Source organism: Sminthopsis crassicaudata, chromosome 3 (genome assembly GCF_048593235.1).
Source record: "Sminthopsis crassicaudata isolate SCR6 chromosome 3, ASM4859323v1, whole genome shotgun sequence".
NCBI classification, from domain to species: Eukaryota; Metazoa; Chordata; class Mammalia; order Dasyuromorphia; family Dasyuridae; genus Sminthopsis; species Sminthopsis crassicaudata.
This window is the reverse complement of record NC_133619.1, coordinates 579,831,470-579,857,916: the sequence shown is the minus strand read 5'-3', so window position 1 is coordinate 579,857,916 and position 26,447 is coordinate 579,831,470. Positions and strand designations below refer to the sequence as shown.

Here is a 26,447-nt window from a genome sequence, read left to right as displayed (position 1 = left end):
TGTCTGCCTTCATTTTTTATTTCCTTCACAGGCTAATTGTACACTATTTCAAAGTTCGTTTCTTTTTGTACAGCAAAATAACTGTTGCACATGTATACATATATTGCATTTAACTTATACTTTAACATATTTAACATGTATTGGTCAACCTACTATGGCAGGGGGGAAGGAAGGGAAAAATTAGAACAAAAAGTTTGGCAATTGTCAATGTTGTAAAATTACCCATGCATATATCTGGTAAATAAAAACTATTTAAAAAAAAAGAAAAGAAAAGAAAAGAAAAGAAAAGAAATGACCAGCATTATGATTTCAGAAAGGCCTGGAGAGACTTATGTGAACTGATGCTGCGTGAAATGAGCAGAACCAGAAGATCATTATACAAGCAAAAACAAGATTATACAATGATCAATTTTGATGGACTTGGCTCTTTCCACCAATGAGACAAGTCAGACCAGTTCCAATGATCTTGTGATGGAGAAAGCCATCTACACCCAGAGAGAGGACTGTGGGGATTGAGTGTGGAATACAACATTCACCCTTTTTGTTGTTGTTTCCTTGCTTTTTTTTCTTTTTCATTTTTTTTCCTTTTTTGATCTGATTTTTCTTATGCAGCATGATAAATGTAGGAATATGCTTAGAAGGATTGCACATGCCTAACCTATATTGGATTACTGGCTGTCTAAGGGAGGGGTTGGGGGAAAGGCAAGGAAAAAATCTGGAACACAAGGTTTTGCAAAAGTGAATGTTGAAAACTATCTTTGCTTGTATTTTGAAAATAAAAAGCTTATTATTAAAAAATTTTAAATGATAGGGTAAAGATTCCAGAGGGCATAGGTAAAGAGGAGAGTAGGGGAGACTAGAAAGGGGGGAGGGGGAGGGCACTGCTATATACAGGTATGAGATCATGAACAGAGAAGCAAAGAAAAGGGGTGTTCACCTCAACATCAGAGGGAGTCCAGGAGTATCAGGTTGGGAGTTTGCTAGCCACAGGGCAGGAGAAATTCCAGCTGATTGTGGTCTCCAGTCTTCTGGGGCCAGTACTGGAGTGTATTGGCTAAAAATAAAACTCCCAAAGTTGTGACCTTTATGAATACTTTGGTCTCCACCATTGTTCTGCACTGAGATGCCAAAATAGCAGTCCAGGTCCAACTTTCAGCTCTGTCTTGACTCACACATTTATCATGTATGCATTGAGCTCAGGTAGCTTGAGCTGAAGAAAATCAATGAGTCTGGGTAGTCGTCAGAGGAGACTCGGAGGGTCAAAGGATATCAACATGGTGAGGAGCCAGAGCAGAGGCAGGTACTGCTGAGATGGGGAGAAGGGCTCTATCCTCACTGCTGCTGCTGGGGAGAGAAAGAAGGGCCAGGGACACAAGGAGAAAAGAGGCATAGAGGTAAGAACAGAGGAGAGAGAGGAATACTAAGAGAAAGATGGAGAAAGAAACAAAGAGAAAACGAGACTGTCAGGGACAGGGAGAAAGTTCATTGCACAGGCATAAGAAAAAGAGGAGAAAAAGAAAAGAATTAAGACAAAGCAAGGTAGACAGAGATTCAAAAAGAGGGAAGTACTGAGAAGAAAACAGAGATTAGGGCAGAGAAGGAAATGGAAGAAATAAAAAGAGAGAGATGGAAAGAATGAGAGACTGAGACAGGAACAGTGATGGGTACAAACAGATAGAAAGAAATATAGAGAAAACATGCCAACAAAAAAGAGAAAGAGAAAGAAAAGATGACGGGAGAAATTGACAAAATGAGAAAGACAGAGAAGAGTTGATGGAGACAGAGAAGGAGAGAAAGAGAGAGACAGAGAGACAGAGAGACAAAGATAGAGATAGAAGGAGAGAGATAGAGATAGAGAGAGAGAGAGAGAGAGAGAGAGAGAGAGAGAGAGAGAGAGAGAGAGAGAGAGAGAGAGGAGGAAGAAGAAAAGAAGAAGAAGAAGAAGAAGAAGAAGAAGAAGAAGAAGAAGAAGAAGAGGAGGAGGAGGAGGAGGAGGAGGAGGAGGAGGAGGAGGAGGAGGAGGAGGAGGAGGAGGAGGAGGAGGAGGAGGAGGAGGAGGGAGGAAAGAGCAGCAACAGACAGACAGAAGTAAAATGAGATGGAGAAAAAAACTCATAGCAAAGAAAGACAGTTTGAGAGAGGGAAAGAGACAGATGCAGAGGCAGAGATAGGTTTTTAAAAGTGAAAGCAGGTGAAACAGAGAAACTGACATTCCCAGCCTCCCTCCAAAGCCAAGGCTTTTAAAATCCCCATTTGCAGACCCCTGCCTTCCAAGGGGTCTGACTCCTTCAGTGAGGGGTAGGAGATATGTGTGCAGGTCCAGTGGTCCATGGGCCTAAGGAGGGAACCAGAGATACAGTGCTGTCTCTAGAAGGATCCTACAGCTCCTCCCTTCATCTCTGATAAAAGTGGTTCCACCATTAGTAGATATAATGGAGGACCTCAGACAATTCTGTCCCCATCTCTTCCTAATCTGTTCTGAGCTCATCTTTCTTCCTCTTGGCCTTTCCAGACTCTCATAAGAACGATGTAGGAAGGAAGAGGGGTTCAGTAATGTCATTAATCTGTACTCTTACTGGGCTTTCCCCAGTCGGTCTGTCACAATACCTGAAAATCCACCATTAAAAATGTGCTTGCTTTGGGCAAAGGCGTTAAAAAGAGGAAGCCAGGAAAGGAAAGTGTCATGTCCTGAGGCACCCCAAAGCCTGAGCACAAATTTGGGCTCATCTTTGGTTCACTGGGCAAGTCGCTACTCCTGGAACTCTTCCTTCTCTTTAGAAAAGAGATAGGTAATAATATTTTCCCTGCATATATCAAAGATATGCACATCAAAGGAGATCCAGAAGTGGAAGACTTCTATTAATTAGAAAAGGTTAGCAACACCTGAGGTAGAATCAGAATGCAATTCTCCTTCAAAAATTTTGATTTATTTAGACTGGACTTAAATTAGATTTATTAGATCACCTGTGAAGTAGATAATACAATAATGATGTCATCCTTTATTTACAGCTAAGGAAATTTAAGATTAAGTGAAATATATGCCCATGGTAAGTAATAGAGTCGAAACTTGAATTCACAGTTCTTCAGTGTTCTTTCTATTATCTATGTGTCTGGTTTTACCTAACTTTCCCCTGTCTTATCAACTGTCTTCCCCCACTTCCATCAGCTCCAACAGACATAAAAATTTTCTATTTCAGCATTAAAAGTATGCCTTTGTACACAGTAGATGCTTAATGAATGTTTGCTAAATTAAGCAAAGTTCAATTGTACCTTTGTTTTACTACCTACTTTGTATGGTCACTTAACTTATCTGTGCCTCCGTTTCCTTATTGTAGAATGAGGGAGTTTGACTAGATGGCCTTCCTCCTGGTAACAAATATATGATCCTGTGATCTTCACTTGATTAACTATCATTTGTTAAATATAATGAGCCATGGGCTCAGATCTAAAGAAAAGCCCGATAAAGGAAAGCTCAAGGGGCTAAGATAGGGATAGCCATGTCTATAGTGCCCAGCAAAGTATGTCCTAGGCCCTAGAAGAGACCCCAATAAAGGGCTATGAACTGAGGGATTAGAGAGGATCTGAGGGGATGGTTACTCTGCAATTACCAAAGCAGAAGATGGAAGGAATAGGGGATATGGAAGCTGATGAGAAGACTAGAATTCTCGGCAATTAGTGCCTTTCCCTTCTAAGGGTATCCCACTTCTGTTTTATGTATGTTCAATCTAGAACTATCTGTGTGCCTGTGACTTCCCCTGTTAGAATGTAAACTCCCTGAAGGCAAAAATTGTTTCCCTTTTGTCTTCATAACTCCCACACCCAGTACTGTCCCTGGCATAAGCAAGGTGCTTAATAAATGCGTGTTCATTGATTGACTGATCAAAGAAAAGAGGCTGTGGACTATGAGAAATTGAGGGGAAAAAGGACAAGATGTCAGGATTGATTGGACATAGGAAGACAGTTGTCAAAGAGACAGCTAAGGAGAGCAGTAGATAGAGCTCTGGGCCTGGAATCAGGGAGACCTGAGTTCAAATTTAACCTCAGATACTTACTAATTGTATGATCCTGGACACGACACTTCACCCTATTTGCCTCAGTTTCCTCAATTGTAAAATAGAGATAATAATAGCATTCACCTCACATAGTAGTTGTGGAGATCAAATAAGATAATATTCACAACTTTGACATAGTACCTGGCACATAGTAGGTACTTTAAAAAATACTTGTGTTCTTCTTTCTTTCCTGCAAAAGACAATGTCTTTTTTTCTGGGTTTGAAAAGTAAGCAGGGAGAAGAGTTAATTGCCATAGGTATACAAAAAAATGGAATGTCAGAGGTGAAAGGAACCTTAGAACAAAACCTAAGAACTGGAAGGACCCTACAAGGTAGAATGTTATAGCTGGTAGAGATCGTTGAAAACTGAACCCAATCTTCCCATTTTATAGATGGAGAAACTAGGGCCCAGAGAAGGGAGGTCTCAAGGTCACACCAAAAGTTAGTGGCAGAATAAAGACTCAAACCTGGAGCTCCTAAATACCAGGCCAGAACTCTTTCTGACACAGTACCCTTCCCCCCCAACCCCAAGAGTTTCCCCATAATTAATTAATTGTCTCTTTTGGGATAACATTTCATTCATCCCAAATACAGAAAACCGTTTTAATAAGAAAACTTAGGACCTATCCAAGGTCACACGATGAACAAGAGACAGAAGTTTGCTTACAAGAGAGCACTCTTGGTCTCTTAAGCTGCTGGCTGCCAAACCCTACCCACCAGCTTCCAGGAAATGAGCATTTCCCCCCCAAAACGCTCTGGCTTGTCTTACCTGAATTATTTTGTTTGCATCGTCCTGAAGTGCACTGCTTCTCTGGAAAAGAATAAGGCAGTGAACACTGAGAGAATCCCAAGCTCTTGGAGTTAGAAAGATCTCAGAGGCTGAGCTCATTACTTACTTGACTGTCCATTGCAGACCAAGAGTAAAGAGAAGGAAGCTCATATACCAGGAGGAATCCCACACTACCTCTGGGCAGCTTTAATTATTAGGAAGCATTTCTTTTCACTGATCCTGAACCTTTCATTCATTGATTTCCACCCCATCACTCCTACTCCTAATCTCCAGAGCCAAACAGGACAGCTAGAAGGAACTAAAAGATAGAGTCTTGGACCTGGAATGAGGAAGACCTGAGCTCAAATTCAGCCTCAGATATTTACTAGCTATGCAACTCTGAACAAATCACTTAAATCTCTGTGTGGCTCAGTTTCCCCAACCGTAAAGTGGGAATAGCACTTTTGCTATTTTTGTTGTGAGGATAAAGTGAAATAATATTTATCAAGTGCTTTGCAAACTTCAAATTGATAATATAAATGTGCTTAAAAAGTGCTTTGTGCTATATAATGCTAATGCCCTTATCTGCTGCTTCTTCCATATCATAGACTTTCAGATCCTTAAAGAAAGCTATCATGTTTACACTAAGATTGTTCTCCTCCTCACTTGCTCCAAATGTCCTTCTGATGGCATGATCTCCAGTTTCTTCTCAATGCTGGTGGTTCTGAGCTAAACTCTCCTGACCATGTAGGTAGCAATGAAGCTACTAGGGTGCACAGAGAGATCTAAATTTAAATCCCACCTTAAACACATTTAGACAAGTTATTTAATCTGTCTGCCTCAGCTTTCCCAACTGTAAAATAAGAATAACAGCATCTATCTCCCAGAGTTGTTAACATCGAATGAGATCTTTGTAAAGTGCATAGTGCCAATAACAAAGTACTTAATGAAATTCCTTCCTTCCTTCCTTTGTGGCTTCTTTCCTCCCTCCCTCCTTTCCTTCTTTTCTTCCTTCTTTCTTTTCTCCCTTCCTTCCTTCTTTTTTCCCTCCCTTCCTTTTTTGTTCCCTCCCTCCCTTTTTTCTTTCCCTTCCCTTCCTTCCTTCCTTCTCTTTATCCTTCCTTCCTTCCTTTTTCCCTCCCTCCCTTCTTTTTTCTCTTTCCTTTCTCTCATCCTCCTTCCCTTTCTTTTGTCTTTGTTTCCTCTTTCTCCCTTATACCTTCCTTCCCTCTCTCCTTCCTTCCTTCTCTTTTTCTCCTTCGGTCCTTTCCTTTCTCTCCCTCCATCCCACCTTCCTTCCCTCTCTCTTTCTTTCCTTCTTTCATTTATTCCTTTCTTCTTTTACTTCTCTCCTTCCTATCTTCTTTCCTCCTTCCCTTTCTTCTTCCCTCTCTCCTTTCCTTTTTCCTTCTTTCTTCTCCTTTCCCCTTTTATTTCATCCTTCCTTCCTTCCTTCTTTCCTTCCTTTTTCCCTTCCTTCCTTCTCTCCTTCTTTTCTTCCTTTCCTTTTTCCCTCCCTTCCTCTCTCCAACCTCAGTTTTCTCATCCATAAAATGGGCATGATAATGGTACCGCCCTCAGAGTTGTTGAGGATTAAATGGGTTTATCTGCTTTGCAGCCTCAGTGCTATGTGCGCATGTCTTTGGACTGCCCTCTAGAAGTGACTGGGGCAGAGGACAGAGGCTTTCAGTTCCTGCATTTTAAACAGCTGTGCCTCTTTAGCTCAGTGCAAGACTGCGTTAATTAGCTCACATTCCCCACTGATGATTCAAGCTGTTGTCAGACGCCACCTGGGCATCCTACTGTCCACGGGGTTTGTTTTTTGGCCAAGATCCAGGAGTGGTTTATTTTCTTCTCCGGTGGATTAAGGTGCTCAGAGATTAAGTGACTGTGCTGGGTCACACAGCTAATAGGTGTCTGACGTCACATGTGAACTTTCCCGACGCCAGCTCTATCCAATGAGCACCCAGCTGTCTCCTTGATGACTCAAAAGTATTCTTCTAATTGACTAGATCTTTTTCACCCGGATTTCTGCCCCACCATTATGGCTGAGTGAGTTTTGCCGAAGTGTGGAAGTTTCACAGGAGGAAATACCTGGACTTAAGGGTGCCCAGGGCTTTGAGACTTTGGCAGAAGCCCCGACAAGCCCTGGAGAGCTGACCCAGAATGGAGAGAACTAGTAATATACATTACATACACCTGGTCTGGTCAAGACTCCCTCTCAAGCAAGGGGCTCTCTAAAGGGCACGGGCCGTGTTTCCTGCCTGTCTGGGAGCTCTGGGAGGGTAAGGGCTGTATTACCTTTGATATACTCGCAGTTGAAGGTGCTGGTCTTGTCCTGGGCTTTGAGGTAGATACGGACTGGACCCCGGGCCGGCACCGAGGCATTGACCACAAGGAAAGTCTCATAGGGAGGAATGAGGACCTCCTCCTCTCCCGGGAAGAAGGAATAGCCCTTTATAGCTACTCCGTGACAAGTCCAGATGCCAAAGAAGGTATCCTCTCCGAACTGGTGGGCGGCGGCATCCATCAGGGAAGCGGAGGCAAAGGCCCCCAGGCGAACGGTGGCCCCGGGCCCCAGCGGTCTGAAGCGGACCCCATGCACGCCCCTGAAGACTTGATGGCACCTGGGCTGCTGGCCGGAGCGCAGCAGCCTCAGGGCCTCTGTGAGCAGGAAGTGAAGCGTCTTAAAAGGAAAATACCGCAGGTAATAAGCCCGAGATCTGCCAGCCTCCCTCACAGCCGCGTTGAACTCTCGATGCAGGGGGCTATTGGCCGTGTAGGCCAGGAGGGCCACAGCATGCTCGTCCCTGAAGCCCGGCGGCGGCCGTTGCCGAGAAGAAGGGGTGCCCTTCAGCTCCCAGTCCCGGCGCTCCTGCCAGCGGGCAGCTGCTGAGTTCCAGGCCTCGGCATAGACGGTGCTGGCACTGAACTCCGTGCGGTTGAGGTCCGGTAGGACGGCCTCCATAGCTGCTGCACAGCCTGCGTACTGGTCATCGAAGGAGGCTGGCGACATGTCCAGCGGGGACTCTCGAGACAGGAGGTCGCGGCGGGAGACCCGGCGGCTCCAAGCCTGCGAAGGAGGAAGGGTCAAGATGTTTCACTGCAGTCTTCCCCTGGGTGGCCCCAGCCATCACCTCTCTCCTGGACAGCTCAGGATAAAGGCCCAACTCAAAGGTATCGGGGTGAGAGCATCTGACCAGAAGCTCTCTGAAGACAGGGGTCTTGTCTTCTTTTCAATCCAAGGGCTCCCTTAGAGCAGACACCCTCCCCTCGGAATGTAGCCCTCATTCCTCTACCTCAGCTGGGAGTAGAGACATGCAAGTACCTTTGGGAGCTCCACTAGGAGGAAGATGGTCAGCAATAAGGATGGGACTGCATGGGCCTGCATTGTCTGGCAGTCTGTTCTCCAGGGAGTCAAGGTCAGAGCAGGAGGATCTGGAGGAAAAGAAGGCAAGAAAAGCTGGACCTAAAGGTCCCTATTTTCACTCCTCACAGAATCACAGATTTAGAGCTGAAAGGAACAACTATGTAATGGAGTACCACCTTTTGTATTTTACAGATGAGGAAGTTAAGGCTCAGTGAGTCTAAATGCCTGCAGTAAAAGAGCCAGGATTCCAAGCCAGAGCCTTTGACTCCCCAATCTCAATTGGTCCATTGTACCTGGCCATCCTTCCAGCTACCTGACTGACCCTCTCTCGATTCCATTCAACCAACAGGGACAGCCTCAGATCCAGGACAATTTGAATCCAAATCCTACACCTGACATTTCCCAGTGCTCCAGGCAGCCTCTTTTCATGATAAATTGCAGAGAATGTATCAAACAGAACTGGTAAAAAGAATTTCTTTGTATGGAAGTTCCCTTTGTCTAGGAAATCACATATCCCTAACTCTATTGCCCTCAGGTTCCCTGTCCTCCATATGTTAGAAATGCAAACATTGGGGGGGGAGGGGGAGAGAGAGAAGCAAAAACAAAGAACAATCCCTGATCTGAAGAAGCTTCCAGAGAAGGGGAAGACAAAGTACTCTGGAAAAAAATATAAAAAGGGAGAGTGTCAAGTCCACCTTAGGGATGGCTTGGGGCACTTGAGCTGCGTCTTGGGGGGCAGAGAAGCTCCAGAAGAAGAGACAAAGGAAAGTAGGTCTGCAAAGGTGAGATTGGACAACAACTAATAGTCTAATTTGGCTGGAATGGAGATTAATGAAGAGAAGTAATGGGAAATAAAGAATATAAATGTAAATTGGGAATAGATTACAGAAATGTTTGCCTGGCAGGCTAGGAAACTTGTATTTTATCCTATAAACAGGGAGCTAAGGAAGATTTCTGAGGGAGTATCATGGTTACTCTGCAGCTGGACCAGGACCATTTAGAGTTCATGAAGTTAGGTTGCATAGTGCATAGAGTGATATTCTTGGATTTAGGAAGACCTAAATGTAAATCCTGTCTCAGATACTAGCTGTGTGACCCTGGGTGGGTTATACATTGAGCTATTATGAGGTTCAAATCAGAAGATAGATAACAGATTTAATAGATTGATTGTGTATACACACACACAATAGATTATACATATATGTAGAAAGCCAGGAGGTAAGAATCCATTCCAGGTCTTAAATGTTATTGTAACTTGGCTCACCAGCATCTGTTTTCATAATAGCAGAAACATGCTTGATAATACTATAAATTGGGATTCCAGTGAGTGAAACAAAATATAAACACTCAACAGACCAAAGATAAACTTTGAACTTGGCACAGGAAAGAATGACCACAAGGAGATTAAAAGCATTTGGGAGAAGAGTACCTGAGATAATGATATAATAAATTTTACACTGATGTGTATCTCAACTATTTACTTTTCTAAGTAATCAAGATTCAAAGTTTGAGAGGTTTAATCATTTACATCATAGTGGATTTCATTAAGAGTATAAGAATTTTAATAGAGTGTACTTTGAATGAAACCTATAAGCATTTAAGGTATATATATTCGTAGTCCTGATGATTAAAATTGAAGAGTTCGAACTGAATTGTTTTGCCTGCCCTCCTGATTATCACACTCTTCATCTCCCTGCAGGAGCTGGACTGGTATCAGTGACGGCCAAAACAAGGATGGAACCTTACTTGAGTAAAACTTCACAAGTGGACAGAGCTTCTGGGATACAGTGCCCTCTTAAGATGTGTGCATATTCAGGTAAAGGGGGAAATTAAGTAAAAAGAAGTAGGGATAAAGGGAGAAGGAAAAGGTGATCAGCAACAGGCATTTTATCACTAGAAATAAGTTGACACTAGAGATAGTTCATCACCAGGCTGACATAGGAGGAAGATATCAAATATCAGATAAATGTTGAACATATAAGATCTCATATAGCAATATATAATAAGATAAAATTAAGATTGATTCTTGTATGGCTAATACAGTGCAACATATTGAATAAGAATAGGGTAAAATCAATCCAGAAACAGGGATAGAGAATACTATCTGAAAGTATTGAAAAAATTAGTTAAGGAAAAAGGATTATTATTTAGGACAGTTACAAGACTTCTTGGAATCTGTAGAAATATGCTGTCCCTGGTTTCCTCCAGAAGGAACAATTGATTACGAAAATTGGACAAGGTAGGAAAAGACAGGAGATTATTTAAAAGAAAAACGACCAAGAGCTCTTCCAATCTCTGTATTTTCTACTTGGAATATTTTTAAAATATGCCTTCAGCCATCAGAAACAGTTCCTTTACATAAAATTATCCTTCATGTAGATTCTTCCACCAAAACTCTGGAGGAAGAAAAAATGAAAACAGGTGTGAAAAAAATAAATGATAAAAAGAAGGAAAAATCAGAACCTCTCTCCCTCCCCCACCTTCTTGTTAGGATCTCTCTCACACATGCAAAGCTGCAGAGAAGCTACAATTCTCTGAGCCCAAAGGGCTGGGTGAGGAAGCTATTAAGAAAGCTAAAGAAAAAAGAGAAGATATGCGGATTGAAATGCAATTAGCCTTCCCAGTTGTTGAGGTTCCTGATCCTAATAATCGGAATCTAAATATAAGAGAATATTAATCTCTAGATGTTAAGCTATTGAAGGAATTACGTCAGGCTGCAAACAACTATGCTTCCAATCGTCCATATATCCATATTCTGTTGGACTTGATCTCCAGAACGGCTCTGACACCTTTCCACTGGTGTTCACAAGGAAAAACCTGTCCAGATGGAGAAGACTATTTGATATGGAAGGTAGCATTTTTTGAGGAATGTCAAGAACAAGCTAAGATCAATGGACGTATAGAAGTCAGAATTTCTTTGGAAATGCTTACTGGAACAGGAGTATACAATCAGTTACGGGATCAATGAAATTATGAACTTAAAACTTATGAACAGGTAATGAAAGCAGCTAGAGCAGCATGGTTAAAAATACCAGGGAAACTCAATAGGGGTACATCATATACAAAAATTGTGCAGAAATCAGATGAACCTTTTGTTGATTTTGTAAATCACTTAACAATGGCCATTCAGCCTTCTGTTAAAGATGGGGAAGCAGCTCAAATTTTACTGGCACAACTTGCTTTTGAGAAGGCGAACAACGATTGCAAAAAAACCTTTAGTAGAAGGAAAGCCAAAAATGACCTTAGTAGAGATGACTCAGAGATGTCAATGTAGGAACCTCGACTTTTCAAGCAGCAGTCATGGTTGTTGTATTAAATCGAGAAAAGTCACGCTCTCAAAAATCCTCAAATTCTCGTAGATGCTATAATTGTGAGCAACCGGGTCACATAAGGAACAATTGCACTGTTCCAAAAGCCGGATCTCATCGTCATTCGACAAATAGACCTTCGACTTTATGTCCAAAAATGCAAAAAAGGAAAACACTGGGCATCAGAGTGCTACTCACAGTATAGTAGGGAAGATGAGCAGATATAGGGTAACTGCTCCCCGGGCCAGCCCCTCCGCCATCAAACAATAGGAGCTGCACTCTCACTCGTTCCCCTTAAATAAGCACCAGGGAACAAGACTTTGAATCAGACCTACTGACAGTGTGGGATTTAATGTATACTACCCCTACACTTACCTTCTTCCGTCATCCATTACTGATGATATGGGGATATGTTCTCTCCCTATGGGTGTTGCCTGTCCACTTCCAGCGGGTACTCTAGGGCTTATTATAGGTGGTAGCTCCCAATCTTTGCTAGGGCTTATGGTTGTACCTGCAGTAGTGAATGCTGATTCTCTAGAGGAAATATGGATCCTTTGCTATGCTGCTCCTCACCAGGATATCTCAATAATAAAGTGGAGAGTATAACACAGTTATTAATAATACCTTATAAAAATAGGAAAAAAATATAAAAAAAAAAATTCGGAGTTTTGGGAATACAGGAAAAGAGGCATTCTGGATGCAACCTATAACTGATTCCAGGCCAATTTTAAACGAGAAATAGAAGGGAAAATATTGGAAGAGTTAGTGGACACAGGGGCTGATAAGTCAGTCATATCACAATGCTTCTGGCCACAGACCTGGTCTAAGATACAGGTACACACACCTTTACAGAGCATAGGTGATGTACAGATGCCAGAACAAAGTGCCAAATGGTTAATCTGGAGAAAAGAGATTAAAGAAGAACGGTTCAAACCTTATATCTTTCATGAGCTCTCTATTAATTATGGGGGAGAGATTCGTTAAAAGAAATGAATGTAGTCATACAGAATTTTTCATAGGTGTCAATGAAAATACAAGTAGGTAAAATCAAATGGATAGAAGGATTACTCACATGGATTCATATGATCCTACCAAATGAAAAATTAGAGGCCTTTTGGGAAATTATTAAAGAACAATTACAGGCTGGTCCTATAGAACAGTCAAATAGCCCTTGGAACTCACCCATATTTGCCACAAAAAAAAAAAAAAAAAAAAAAAAATCAGGAAAATGGAGAATGTTAACGGATTTAAGGCATATTAATAATAGAATGGAATCTATGGGCAACTTACAAGCAGGAATTCCCTACCCAATATGATTCCTAGTGAATGACAAATATCCATAATCGATATTAAAGACTGTTTTTATTCCACCCCTTTGAGAACTGAATACTGTCCTTATTTTGCATTTTCATTACCATCTACAAATTTGAAAGGACCTTACTTGAGATTTCAATGGAAATTTCTTCCACAGGGCATAAAAAGTAGTCCCTCTGTGTGTCAACAATATGTAGAGAAAATTATAGTTTCTATTAGAGTTAAATATAGAGAAACGTAGTACATTATATGGATGAGCATTTGTGTGCACATTATGATCAAAATATTGCACAACAAGTATTAAGGGACACAAAGGAGGCTTTAGAAAAATATGGATTAAAGATAGTTCCAGAGAAAATACAATTAGCCCCACCATATTCACATTTAAGACAGGTAATTGAAAAAAAAAAACAGCAACATTAATAAGGCCACAAAGAATAGAAACTAGAAGAGACAAGATAATTACTTTAAATGATTATCAAAAACTATTAGGAGATATTAATTGGATAAGACCATACTTAAAGCTAGGAACTCATGAATTGACAAAACGATTTGAAATTTTACGTGGGCATCCCAACCCAAATTCAAAGAGAAATCTTACAAAAGAGGCTGAAACTCAGTTGCAAGCAGTTAGAAAAAGCAATAAGGTGCTGTTATTTGGACAGAATACATTTACAAGAGAAAGTACAGATATCAGTCATGGCTATTCCTAATATTCCTTTTGCAGCAATACATCAGACACAGAATTTTAGAATGGGTTTATTTGGCTGATCAGTCTCAAAAAAAAGTCTTTCTACTTACCCTCAGATGGTAGCGACATTGATTCAAAAAGCTTTAAAAAGACTTTTGCAATTAAGAGATCTCCCACACATAATTCATCAATCAGCCATACTCTAAAGACTTGGGCTGATTCTTTATTAGCCTCTAATTATGATTGGCAAGTTTTACTAATTCTGTACCAAGGTCCAATTGATATTTTTCATCTACCAATTTTACAATTCATGCCTAAGTATCAATAGATATTTCTGCAACTAACCAGAGTAAATCCAATCACTGGTGCAGTTATGGTATTTACACATGCTACTAAGAAAAAACTAGCTTCCTTATCTATACCGCCCAGTACTAAACATATTATTTAGACTCCATTTGAATCAACACAGCAAAATGAGTTATATGCAATTATTACTGCATTACATATTGTTCAAGAATCTCTTAATATTTTTCTGATTAAAAAAAATATTTTTTCTGATAGCGAATATGCTGTGTATGTGGTAAATAATATAGAAACAGCCCAAATAAGGTTTTCCAGCAACTTATTGGTTTATCAATTGTTTGAGCAATTGCCACTTGTCATAACAAAGAGAAAAGCACCTTTTTTTTCTGTACACATATACTCTCACATACTGACCTTCCAGGAGATATAAGAGCAGGGAATGCTGAATTTCTAACACAACCCTCTTTACTAACTATGTGTCTTTTGGAGGCACAAAATTCTCACATTCGATTTCATCAATCCGCACAAATGCTGAGTTGTCAATTCAATATTGTTAAACAACAAGTAAGAGGAATAGTTCCATCTTGCACTCATTGTATTCCTTATTTAGCTGCTGTGAAACCTGTTGCCAGAAATCCCCTAGTCTTGGCCCCTCTTGATTTATGGCAAATACTTGTAACCCATTATCTTCCTTTTGGGAGACTTAAATATATTCATGCCATTGTAAGCACTTTCTCTTCGCTCACACTTGCTACCTGCCATATGGGGGAATCCACAGTTACGGTTATCGATCATTTACTATTTTGTTTTTCTGTTTTGGGAGTTCCACGTGTATTAAAGACAGATAATGGTCCTACTTACACTAGTATCGTTTTCAAAAAATTTTGTCTATCATTCCCTGTTCAGAATGTGATTGGGATACCTTACAATCAGGCTGCAAACAACTATTGTTCCAATCGTCCATATATCCATGTTCTGTTGGACTCAATCTCCCGAACGTCTCTGACCTCTTTAGACTGGTGTTCACAAGGAAAAACCACTCCAAATGGAGAAGAGTATTTGATATGGAAGGCAGCATTTTTTGAGGAATGTCAAGAAGAGCCTAGCATCGATTACCGTACAGGAGTAAGAATTTGTTTGGAAATATTTACTGGAACAAGGGTATATAGTCAGTTACTGGATCAATTCTATTATGAACTTATAACTTACTTGTAGGTAATGAAAGCAGTAGAGCTGCATGGTTAAAAATACCAGGTACATCATATACAAAATATATAAAAATTACTCCGAAATCAGATGAACCTTTTGCTGATTTTGTAAATCTCTCGACAATGGCCATTCAGCCTTCTCGTAAAGATGAGGAAGCAGCTCAAATTTTACTGAGGCAACTTGCTTTTGAGAACGCGAACAGAAAAGCCTTAGCGGGAGGAAATGAAAAAATGATTTTAGTAGAGATGATTCAGAGATATCAGAACGTAGGAACCTCCACTTTTTGAGCCGCACTCATGGTTGCTCTGTTACGTAGGGAAGAGTCACGCTCTTAAAAATGCTCAAATTCTCGTAGATGCTATAATTGTGGGCAATCGGATCACATAAAGAAAAATTGCACTGTTCCAAAAGCTGGATCTCATCGGCATTCAGCAAATAGACCTTCGACTTTATGTCCAAAATGCAAAAAAGGAAAACACTGGGCATTAGAGTGCTACTCACAGTATAAGATGAGCAGATAAGGTAAGCAGATACAGGGAAACTGCTCCCCGGGCCAGCCCCTCCGCCATCAAACTATAGGGACTGCACTCACAGACCAGGATTTAATGCGTGCTGCCCCTAGACTTATCTTCTTCTGTCTCACAACGAATTACTGATGATTTGGGAATATGCTCTCTCCCTACGGGCATTGCAGGTCCACTTCCAGCGGGTATTCTAGGTCTTATTATAGGTCCTAATTTCCAATCTTTGCTAGGGCTTATAGTTATACCTGCAGTAGTTTATGCTGATTCTCTAGGGAAATATGGATGCTTTGCTATGCTGCTCCTCACCAGGATATCTCAATAGAAAAGAGAAAAGGATACCACAGTTATTAATAATACCTTTAATATTAATAATAATAATATAAAATAGGAAAAATATTTTTGAAAATAGGAGTTTTGAGAGAACAGGAAAAGAGGCACTTTGGATGCAAACTATACCTGAATCCAGGCCAATTTTAAATAAGAAATAGAAGGGAAAACATTGGAAGGGTTAGTGGACACAGGGACTGATAAATACGTCATATCACAATGCTTCTGGCCACAGACCTGGCCTAAGAGACAGGTGCACACACCTTTACAGGGGATAGGTGATGTACAGATGCCAGAACAAAGTGCCAAATGGTTAGTCTGGAGAAAAGAGAATAAAGAAGAACGGTTCAACCCTTATATCCTTCAGGCACTCTATTAATTTATGGGGGAGAGATTGGTTAAAAGGAAGAAATGCAGTCATATAGAATTTTTCATAGGGCTCAATGATTAGAAAATACAAGTGCGTAAAATCATATGGAAAGAAGAGCCACCCATATGGATTGATCAGTGGCCCCTAACAAACGAAAAATTAGAGGCTTTTCGGGAAATTATTAAAGAACAATTACAGGCTGATCCTAGAGAACAGTCAAAGAGCCCTTGAAACTCACCCATATTTGCCACAAAAAAAAAAAAAAAATCAGGAAAATGGAGAATGTTAACGGATTTAAGGCATATTAATAATAGAATGGAATCTATGGGCAACTTACAACCAGGAATTCCCTCACCCAATATGATTCCTAGAGAATGGCAAATATCCATCATCCATATTAAAGACTGTTTTTATTCCATCCCTTTGAGAACTGAAGACTGTCCTTATTTTGCATTTTCATTACCATCTACAAATTTGAAAGGATTTCAATGGAAATTTCTTCTACAGGGCATGAAAAATAGTCCCATTATGTGTCAACAATATGTGGAAGGAATTATAGCTCCTATTAGAGCTAAATATAGAGAAGCATATATGTACATTGTATGGATCATTATTTGTGTGCACATTATGATCAGAATATTGCATAACAAGTAATAAGGGACGCAAAGAAGGCTTTAGAAAAATATGGATTAAAGATAGCTCCAGAGAAAGTATAATTAGCCCCACCATATTCACATTTAGGACAGGTAATTGAAAAAACCCTTAATAACGCCACAAAGAATAAAAATTAGAAAAGACAAGTTAGTTACACTAAATGATTATCAAAAACTATTAGGAGATATTATTTGGATAAGACCATACTTAGAGTTATGAACTCATGAATTAACAAAACGGTTTGAAATTTTATGTCGGCGTCCTAACCAATTCCTAACCTAATTCAAAGAGAAATCTTATGAAAGAGGCTGAAACTCAGTTGCAAGCCGTAGAAAAAGCAATAAGGTCCTGTTATTTGGACAGAATAAATTTACAAGAGAAAGTACAGATATCAGTCATGGCTACTCCTAATATTCTTTTTGCAGCCATACATCAGACATTGACAATTTTAGAATGGGTTTATTTGGCTAATCAGACTCAATAAAGTCTTTCTACTTACCCTCAAGTGGTAGTGATATTAAGAAAGCTTTAAAAAGACTTTTGCAATGAACAGATCTCACACATATAATTCATCAGCCATACTCTAAAGACAAGGTTGATTCCTTATTAGCCTCTAATTATGATTGGCAAGTTTTACTAACTCTGTATCAAGCTCCAATTAATAATATTTTTCAACTACCAATTTTACAATTCATGACTATCAATGGATATTTCTGTGACTAACCAGAATAAATCCAATCACTGATGCAGCTGTGGTATTTACAGATGCTACTAAGAAAAAACTAGCTTCCTTCTATATACTTACCAGTACTAAACATATTATTCACACTCCATTTGAATGACGACACAAAATGAGTTATATGAAATTATTATCACGTTACATATTGTTGAAGAACCTCTTAATAATTTTTCTGATAAAAAATATGCTGTATATGTGGTAAATAATATAGAAACAGATGAAATAAGGTTTTCCAGGAATTTATTGGTTTATTATCAATTATCTGAGCAACTGTAACAGGTCATAAAAAATAGGAAAGCACCTTTTTCTGTACACATATATTCTCACATACTGACCTTCCAGGAAATATAAGAGCAGGAAATGCTGTTGCTGAATTTCTAACACAACCCTCTTTACTAACTATGTCTCTTTTGGAGGCCCGAAATTCTCATATTCGATTTCATCAATCCGCACAAATGCTGCGTTGTCAGTTCAATATAGCTAAAGAACAAACAAGGTAAATAGTTCCATCTTGTATTCCTTATTTACCTTTTTTGAAACCTGTTGCCAGAAATCCCGAAGCCTTGGCCCCTCTCGATTTATGGCAAATGGAAGTATCCCATTATCCTTCTTTTGGGAGACTTTAGTATATTCATGTCATTGTAGACACTTTCTCTTCATTCACACTTGCTATCTGCGATTTGGGGGAATCTACAGGTATGGTTATCGATCATTTACTATTTTGTTTTTCTGTTTTGGGAGTTCCTCTTGATAATGCCTCTGCTTATACTAGTATCGTTTTCAAAAATTTTTGTCTATCATTCCATATTCAGCATGTAATTGGAATACCTTACAATCAGGCTGCAAACAACTATTGTTCCAATCGTCCGTATATCCATGTTCTGTTGGACTCAATCTCCCGAACCTCTCTGACACCTTTAGACTGGAGTTCACCAGGAAAAACCACTCAAGATGGAGGAGACTATTTGATATGGAAGGCAACATTTTTTGAGGAATGTGAAGAATAGGCTAGGATCAATGACCGTACGGGAGTCAGAATTTCTTTGGAAATCCTTACTGGAAGTGAAGTGTATAATCAGTTCCGGGATCAATGAAATTATGAACTTATAGCTCAGGAACAGTAATAAAAGCGGTAGAGCCGCATGGTTAAAAATACCAGGAAAAATTGATAGGGGTACATCATACACAAAAATTATGACGAAATCAGATGAACTTCTTGCTGATTTTGTAAATCGCTTTAAAATGGACATTCAGCTTCTGTTAAGCATGGGAAAGCGGCTGAAATTGTATTGAGGCAACTTGCTTTTGAGAACGCGAACGATTGCAAAAAAGCTTTAGCAGAAGGAAAGCCAAAAAATGACGTTGGTGGAGATGATTCATTGATGGCGGAATGTAGGAACCTCAACTTTTCAAGTAGCAGTCATGGCTGCTATATTAGATAAGGAAAAGTCACATTCTCAAAAATTCTCAAATCCTCTTAGATGCTATAATTGTGGGCAACCCGGTCACATAAGAAAAATTGCACTGTTCCAAAAGCCGATCTTATCATTCAACAAATAGACCATCGACTTATATACAAAATGCAAAAACAAACACACACACACACACACACACACACAAACCCGCTAGGCATTAGAGTGCTACTCACAGTATAGTAGCGAAGGTGAGCAGATATAGGTAAACTGTTCCCGGGGCCAGCCCCGTTGCCATCAAACAATAGGAGCTGCACTCTCACTTGTTCCCCCTAAATAGGTGTGGGGAACAACACTTTGAATCAGACTTGTTGATAGTCGGGGATTTAATGCATGCGGGCCCCTAGATTTATCTTTTTCGGACTCACACACAATTACTGATCATTTGGAATATGCTCTCTCCTACAGGCTGTTGCCTGTCCACTTCCAGCGGGTACTCTAGGGCTTGTTATAGGTGTTAGCTCACAATCTTTGCTAGGGCTTATGGTTATATCTGCAGTAGTGGATGCTGATTCTCTAGGAGAAATATGGATCCTTTGCTATGCTGCTCCTCACTAAGATCTCAAAAAAGGGGAGAGGATAGCACAGTTATTTAATAATACCTTATAAAAAATAGGAAAAGAATAGTAAAAATTCGGAGTTTTGGGAATACAGGAAAAGAGGCATTCTGGATGCAACCTATAACTAACTCCAGGGCAATTTTAAATAAGAAATAGAAGGGAAAATATTGGAAGGGTTAGTGGACACATGTGTCATATCACAATGCTTCTGGCCACAGACCTGGCCTAAGAGACAGGTGCACACACCTTTACAGGGCATAGGTGATGTACAGATGCCAGAACAAAGTGCCAAATGGTTAATCTGGAGAAAAGAGAATAAAGGAGGACAGTTCAAATCTTATATCCTTCAGGCACTCTATTAATTTATGGGGGAGAGATTCGTTAAAAAGAACGAATGCAGTCATACAGAATTTTTCATAGGATTCACTGCTCAGAAAATACAATTATGTAAAATCAAATGGAAAGAAGGGCCACCCATATAGATTGATCAGTGGCCCCTAAGAAATAAAAAATTAGAGGTCTTTCCGGAAATTATTAAAGAACAATTACAGGCTGATCCTAGAGAACAGTCAAATAGCTCTTGGAACTATTTGCCACAAAAAAAAAAAAAAAAAAAAAAAAAAAATCAGGAAAATGGAGAATGTTAACGGATTTAAGGCATATTAATAATAGAATGGAATCTATGGGCAACTTACAACCAGGAATTCCCTCACCCAATATGATTCCTAGAGAATGGCAAATATCCATCATCCATATTAAAGACTGTTTTTATTCCATCCCTTTGAGAACTGAAGACTGTCCTTATTTTGCATTTTCATTACCATCTACAAATTTGAAAGGATTTCAATGGACATTTCTTCTACAGGGCATGAAAAATAGTCCCATTATGTGTCAACAATATGTGGAAGGAATTATAGCTCCTATTAGAGCTAAATATAGAGAAGCATATATGTACATTGTGTGGATCATTATTTGTGTGCACATTATGATCAGAATATTGCATAACAAGTATTAAGGGACACAAAGAAGGCTTTAGAAAAATATGGATTAAAGATAGCTCCAGAGAAAGTATAATTAGCCCCACCATATTCACATTTAGGACAGATAATTGAAAAAACCCTTAATAACGCCACAAAGAATAGAAATTAGAAGAGACAACCTAATTACTCTAAATGATTATCAAAAACTATTAGGAGATATTATTTGGATAAGACCATACTTAAAGCTAGGAACTCACGAACTGACAAAACAATTTGAAATTTTATGTAGGCATCTTAATCCAATTCAAAGAGAAATCTTATGAAAGAGGCTGAAACTCAGTTGCAAGCCGTAGAAAAAGCAATAAGGTCCTGTTATTTGGACAGAATAAATTTACAAGAGAAAGTACAGATATCAGTCATGGCTCTCCCAATATTCCTTTTGCAGCAATACATCAGAAACAGGCAATTTTATAATGGGTTTATTTGGAGAATCAGGCTCAAAATCAATATCGCTCAGATGGTAGCGATATTGATTTAAAAAGCTTTAAAACGACTTTTCCAAATAACGGGAGACCTCCCACACATAATTCATCAGCCATACTCTAAAGACCAGGTTCATTGTTTATTAGCCTCTAATTACGATTGACAAGTTTTACTAACTCTGTACCAAGGTCCAATTGATAATATTTTTCAACTACCAATTTTACAATTCCTGGCTAAGTTTCAATAGATATTTCTGTGACTAACCAGAATAAATCCAATCACTGATGCAGTTATCGTATTTACAAATGCTACTAAGAAAAAAGTACCTTCCTTATATATACCGACCAGTACTAAACATTCACGTTCCATTTGAATCAACATAGCAAAATTATTTATATGCAATTATTACTGCATTAGATATTGTTCAAGAATCTCTTATTATTTTTTCTGATAGCGAATATGCTGTGTATGTGGTAAATAATATAGAACCAACCCAAATTAGGTTTTCTAGAAACTTATTGTTTTATCAACTGAGCAATTGCAGTAGGTCATAAGCAATAGAAAAGCACTTTTTCTTGTAGTCATATTTTCTCACATACTGACCTTCCTGAAGATATAACTGGGGGGAATGGTGTTGCAGATTTCTAACACAGCCTTCTTTACTAACTATGTCTCTTTTTGAAGCTCCAAACAATCCGCACCAATGCTGCATCAATTCAAAATTGCTAAAGAACAAGCAAGACAAATAGTTCCATCTTTCGCTCATTGTATTCCTTATTTATCTTTTTTGAAACCTGTTGCCAGCAATGCCGTAGGCTTGGCCCCTTTTGATTTATGGCAAATGGGTGTAACCCATTATCCTTATTTTTGGAGACTTTAGTATTTTCATGTCATTATAGAAACTTTCTCTTTGTTCACACTTGCCATAAGGAAAATCCACAGTTATGGTTATCAATCATTTACTATTTTCTTTTTCTGTTTTGGGAGTTCCACATGTATTAAAGACAGATAATGGCCCTGCTTAGACTAGTATCTTTTTCAAAAAAATTTGTTTATTCTTCTCTATTAAGCATGTGACTGGAATATCTTACAATCCTACTAGCCAGTCCATTGTGGAACGAAAGCATACAGACCTAAACTCATTTTTAGAAAAACAAAAAGGGGAAAGGAGGATTAACAGAGAATTAACACTAGCATTATATACTTTAAATTTCTTACCACCTGATTCATATGGTATTACACCAGCAGAAAAACAGTTTAAATTTCTAAAACAAAAATATGACATGGCAAAAAGAGCACTGCTAATGTGGAAAGACCATAAAAATGTAAAATGAAATGGTAAGGATAAATAATTAACTTGGGGATGAGGCTATGCTTGTGTTTTCCCAGATAATGCTGGAAAACCTATCTGGATACCAGAGAGATTCCGGCAACCCTGTGAATTTACTGACACTTTGAATGCAACAGCTGGGAATCCAGCATAGAAAAAAGAAAGGAGAAGAGAAACCGGAAGCAGCCACCCAGGCACAGGAAAGCTAAAGGGAAAAAACCTTACTTGCTTTGTTCACATTATTGACTATTGAAGTGGCAGGAGGACAAAAAGAATATATGCATTGGACTGATGTACCTTGTCCTCTAATACTTCAAGTAGTTACATGGGCAGATATACTGACACCTGTATCAACCTCAAATGCAAAGCTCTTGGGAGGAGTACAGAAGTCTTATATGCAAAAACCAAAGGCTGTTATTAACATTATACAGGTAGTTACAACCAGGAAAATAGAAAATGATATTATGGGGAGCAATGATAACCTTGTTTATGTCTGTCAAAAGCTGATACATCAAAAACAAAATGTTTTGGGGAAAGGTGGTGGTATATTTCTTGATAAGGTGGTGGTATATTTCTAAATTATATATTAATTACACAAATAATGATGAGAATATTTCTAACCCTAGGTATCCATCATGTCCTAAGAAAAAATCGAAATTTATGGCAAGAAGTAACTTTTCCTTCCTGGAAGAAATGTGTTTACATGATTACACAAAAGACTTCTGATAACTTATTTTCCTGATCAGCATCTAATACAGAAGCTTCTATAGGAAGCGTTGAGGAAGATATTTATTTCAGGGAAAGAATAGTTTATGAGAATTTATGGAGAATCATGGCAGGTATGGGGACTATTTTCACAGATCAGATTTGGGATTTTGCGATTTACGGAAGATTCAGAAGTATACTGTACAGGCATGTTTAGAATAGCCACAGATGTTTCTCACTACAAATAGCATTGTTAAAAATGAATTCAAATCAGGAATGCACCAGGAGGATTTATTGTAAAATGTTACAATTGTATATAACTCAATGTCTTACTGCTATTGTTGTTGAACATCCATCCTATACGATGTTATCAACATCAATTAAGCATAACTGGCTTAGGTCATCAGGTGAACAAACTTGGGATAATATTAAAAAATGGTTAGAAGACATTAGCAAGAGGAAGAAGAGATTTGCGGGGCTACTTACTATTGGAATTCTAGCAGCTATATCAATTATCACATCACTGGCTGTTTCACCTACAGCTCTTACAGAATCTGTTCACACTGCTCATTTTGCAAATAAGCTAGAAAAATATATCACAAGCCTTTAATGAACAGATTAATATAGATAATGAGTTAAGCAAGAATTAAACTTAGTGGAACAATCATTAATTTGGTTAGGAAATCATGTAAATAATTTAGAATCTCGATACAGCTAGCTTTCGATTATAGATATGCTCATGTGTATGTGACTCCTTATAGACGGGACAATGAAACCACCAGTGGCACATGGCCTCAAATTAGAAACAGAATATATGGTTCCATATATGACTCGAACCTCACTTGGGATGTATCTCAGTTAACTGTCCTAATAGAACAAATGGGAAAGAGTAGTATCTGTGGAATTGATCCTGATTGTGTAGCTAACCAAATATTTAAGTGAATGAAAAAGATAGATCTTATAAATAATTTGACCGCTATGCTTTTGCATTTTGTTGCTCTCTCATGTTTTATTTTGCTACTCATTGCCTTAGCCCCTTATGCTTTTAACATGTGATCGTTCTCATCTATGTTTTAAAGAAGAAAATGGGATTTGTAAAGGGCCGGGAGGTAAGAATCCCTTTTAAGTCTTAAATCGTATTATAACTTGGCTCACCAACATCTCTTTTCTTAATAGTAGATACATGCTTGATAATACTATAAATTGGGATTCCAGTGAGTGAAACAAAATACAAACACTCAACAACAGACTAAAGATAAACTTTGAACTTAGGACAGGAAAGAAAGTCCACAAGGAGCCTAAAAGCATTTGGGAGAAGGGTACCTGAGATAATGGTATAATAAATTTTACACTGATGTGTATTTACTTTTCTAAATAATCAAGATTCGAGGCTTAAGGGGTTTAATCATTTAAATCATAGTTGATTTCGTTAGGGTATAAGAATTTTAATAGAGTGTACTTTGTATCAAACCTATAAGCATTAAAGGTATATATATTTGTAATCCTGATCAATAAAACTGAAGTGTTCTAACTAAATTCTTTTGCCTGGCTTCCTGATCATCACACTTTTCATCTGACTACAGGAGCTGAACTCGCAATAATGGCGGCGGAAACAGGGATGGTGCCTTACATGAGTGGAACTTCACAAGTGGACAGAGCTTCTGGGGAAGAGTGCCCTCGTTAGATGCGCCCATATTCAGGTAAAGGTGGAAATTAAGTAAAAAGAAGTAAGGATAAAGTGGGGTGGGGGAGGAGGGAGGAAGGTGATCGCCAACAGACACTTTATCACTAGAAATAAGTTAACATTAGAGATAGTTCATCACCAGGCTGACATAGGAGGAAGAAGTCAAATATCACATAATTATTGAACATATCAGATCTCACATAGCAATATATAATAAGATAAAATTTATAAGATTGATTCTTGTCTGGCTGATACAATGTAATATATTGAATTAGAAAGGGGCAAAATCAATCGGGCAAACGGGATAGAGAATACTATCTGAAAGTATTGAAAAAATTAGTTAAGAAAAAAGGATTGTTGGTGGAACAAAAGGTTTTGCAATTGTCAATGCTGGAAAATTACCCATGCATCTGTCTTGTAACTAAAAAGCTATAATTTTAAAAAAAGAAAAAAAGTATTGTTAATTAGCACAGGACATTTACAAGATTTCTTGGAAACTGTAGAAATGTGCTGTCCCTGATTTCCTCATGAAAGAACCACTGATTTAGAAAAATTGGACAAGGTAGGAAAAGGCATGGGAGAGTATCTGAACGAAAAAAGAGCAGGAGCTCTTCTAATTTCTGTATTTTCTATTTGGAATATTTTTAAAATATGCCTTCAGCCATCAGAGACAGATGCTTTACATAAAAATATCCTTCAACTAGACTCTTCCACCAATACTCTGGAGGAATAAGAAATCAAAACAGTTGTGGAAAAAATAAATGAAAAAAAGAAGGAAAAATCATCACCTTTCTCCTTCCCCCTGGCTTCATGTTAGGATCTTTCTTGGAAATACAAAGCTGAAGAGAAGTCAAAGTCCTCTGAGCCCAAAGGGCTAGTGGAGGAAACTATTAAGAAAGGTAAAGAAAAAGAAGATATGTGGATTGAAATGCAATTAACCTTCCCAGTTTTAGAGATTCCTGATCCCAATAATCGAGGAAGTTAAATATAAGAGAATATCAATCTCTATACATTTTCAGCTATTGAAGGAATTACATCAGGCTGCAAACAACTATGGTTGCAATCGTCCATATATCCATGTTCTGTTGGACTCAATATCCCGAACCTTTTTCACAACTTTAGACTAGTGTTCACTAGCAAAAACCACTCCAGATGGAGAAGACTATTTGATATGGAAAGTAGCATTTTTTGAGGAATGTCAAGAACAAGCTAAGATCAATGGCCGTATAGAAGTCAGGATGTCTCTGAAAATGATTACTGGAACAGGGATACGTAATCAGTTACGGGATCAATGAAATTATGAACTTAAAACTTAGGAACAGGTAATGAAAGCAGCTAGAGCAGCATGGTTAAAAGTATCAGAGAAACTCGATAAGGGTACATCATGTACAAAAATTATACAGAAATCGGATGAACCTTTTGTAAATCGTTTAACAATGGCCTTTCAACATTCTATTAAGGATCGGGAAGCGGCTGAAATTTTACTGACGCAACTTGCTTTTGAGAAGGCGAACAATGATTGAAAAAAAGCTTTAGCGGGAGGAAAGCAAAATGACTTTAGTAGAGATGACTCAGAGATGTCAATGTAGGAACCTCGACTTTT

The 26,447-nt window shown here is 38.7% G+C and overlaps 1 protein-coding gene across 1 annotated transcript in view; it reads right to left on the bottom strand.

The window, feature by feature from the left end:
• The window catches only part of ART1 (ADP-ribosyltransferase 1), a 77,090-nt gene continuing 50,643 nt past the window's right edge, over window positions 1-26,447 (bottom strand). The window contains exons 2-5 of the mRNA XM_074304951.1: window positions 8,150-8,259; window positions 7,123-7,894; window positions 4,822-4,863; window positions 1-1,344 (exon numbers count right to left, since the gene is read on the bottom strand). Coding sequence (XP_074161052.1) covers window positions 1,241-1,344; window positions 4,822-4,863; window positions 7,123-7,894; window positions 8,150-8,212 — 981 coding nt within the window. The 5' untranslated portion in view covers window positions 8,213-8,259 and the 3' untranslated portion in view covers window positions 1-1,240. The remainder of the gene's footprint in view (window positions 1,345-4,821; window positions 4,864-7,122; window positions 7,895-8,149; window positions 8,260-26,447) is intronic.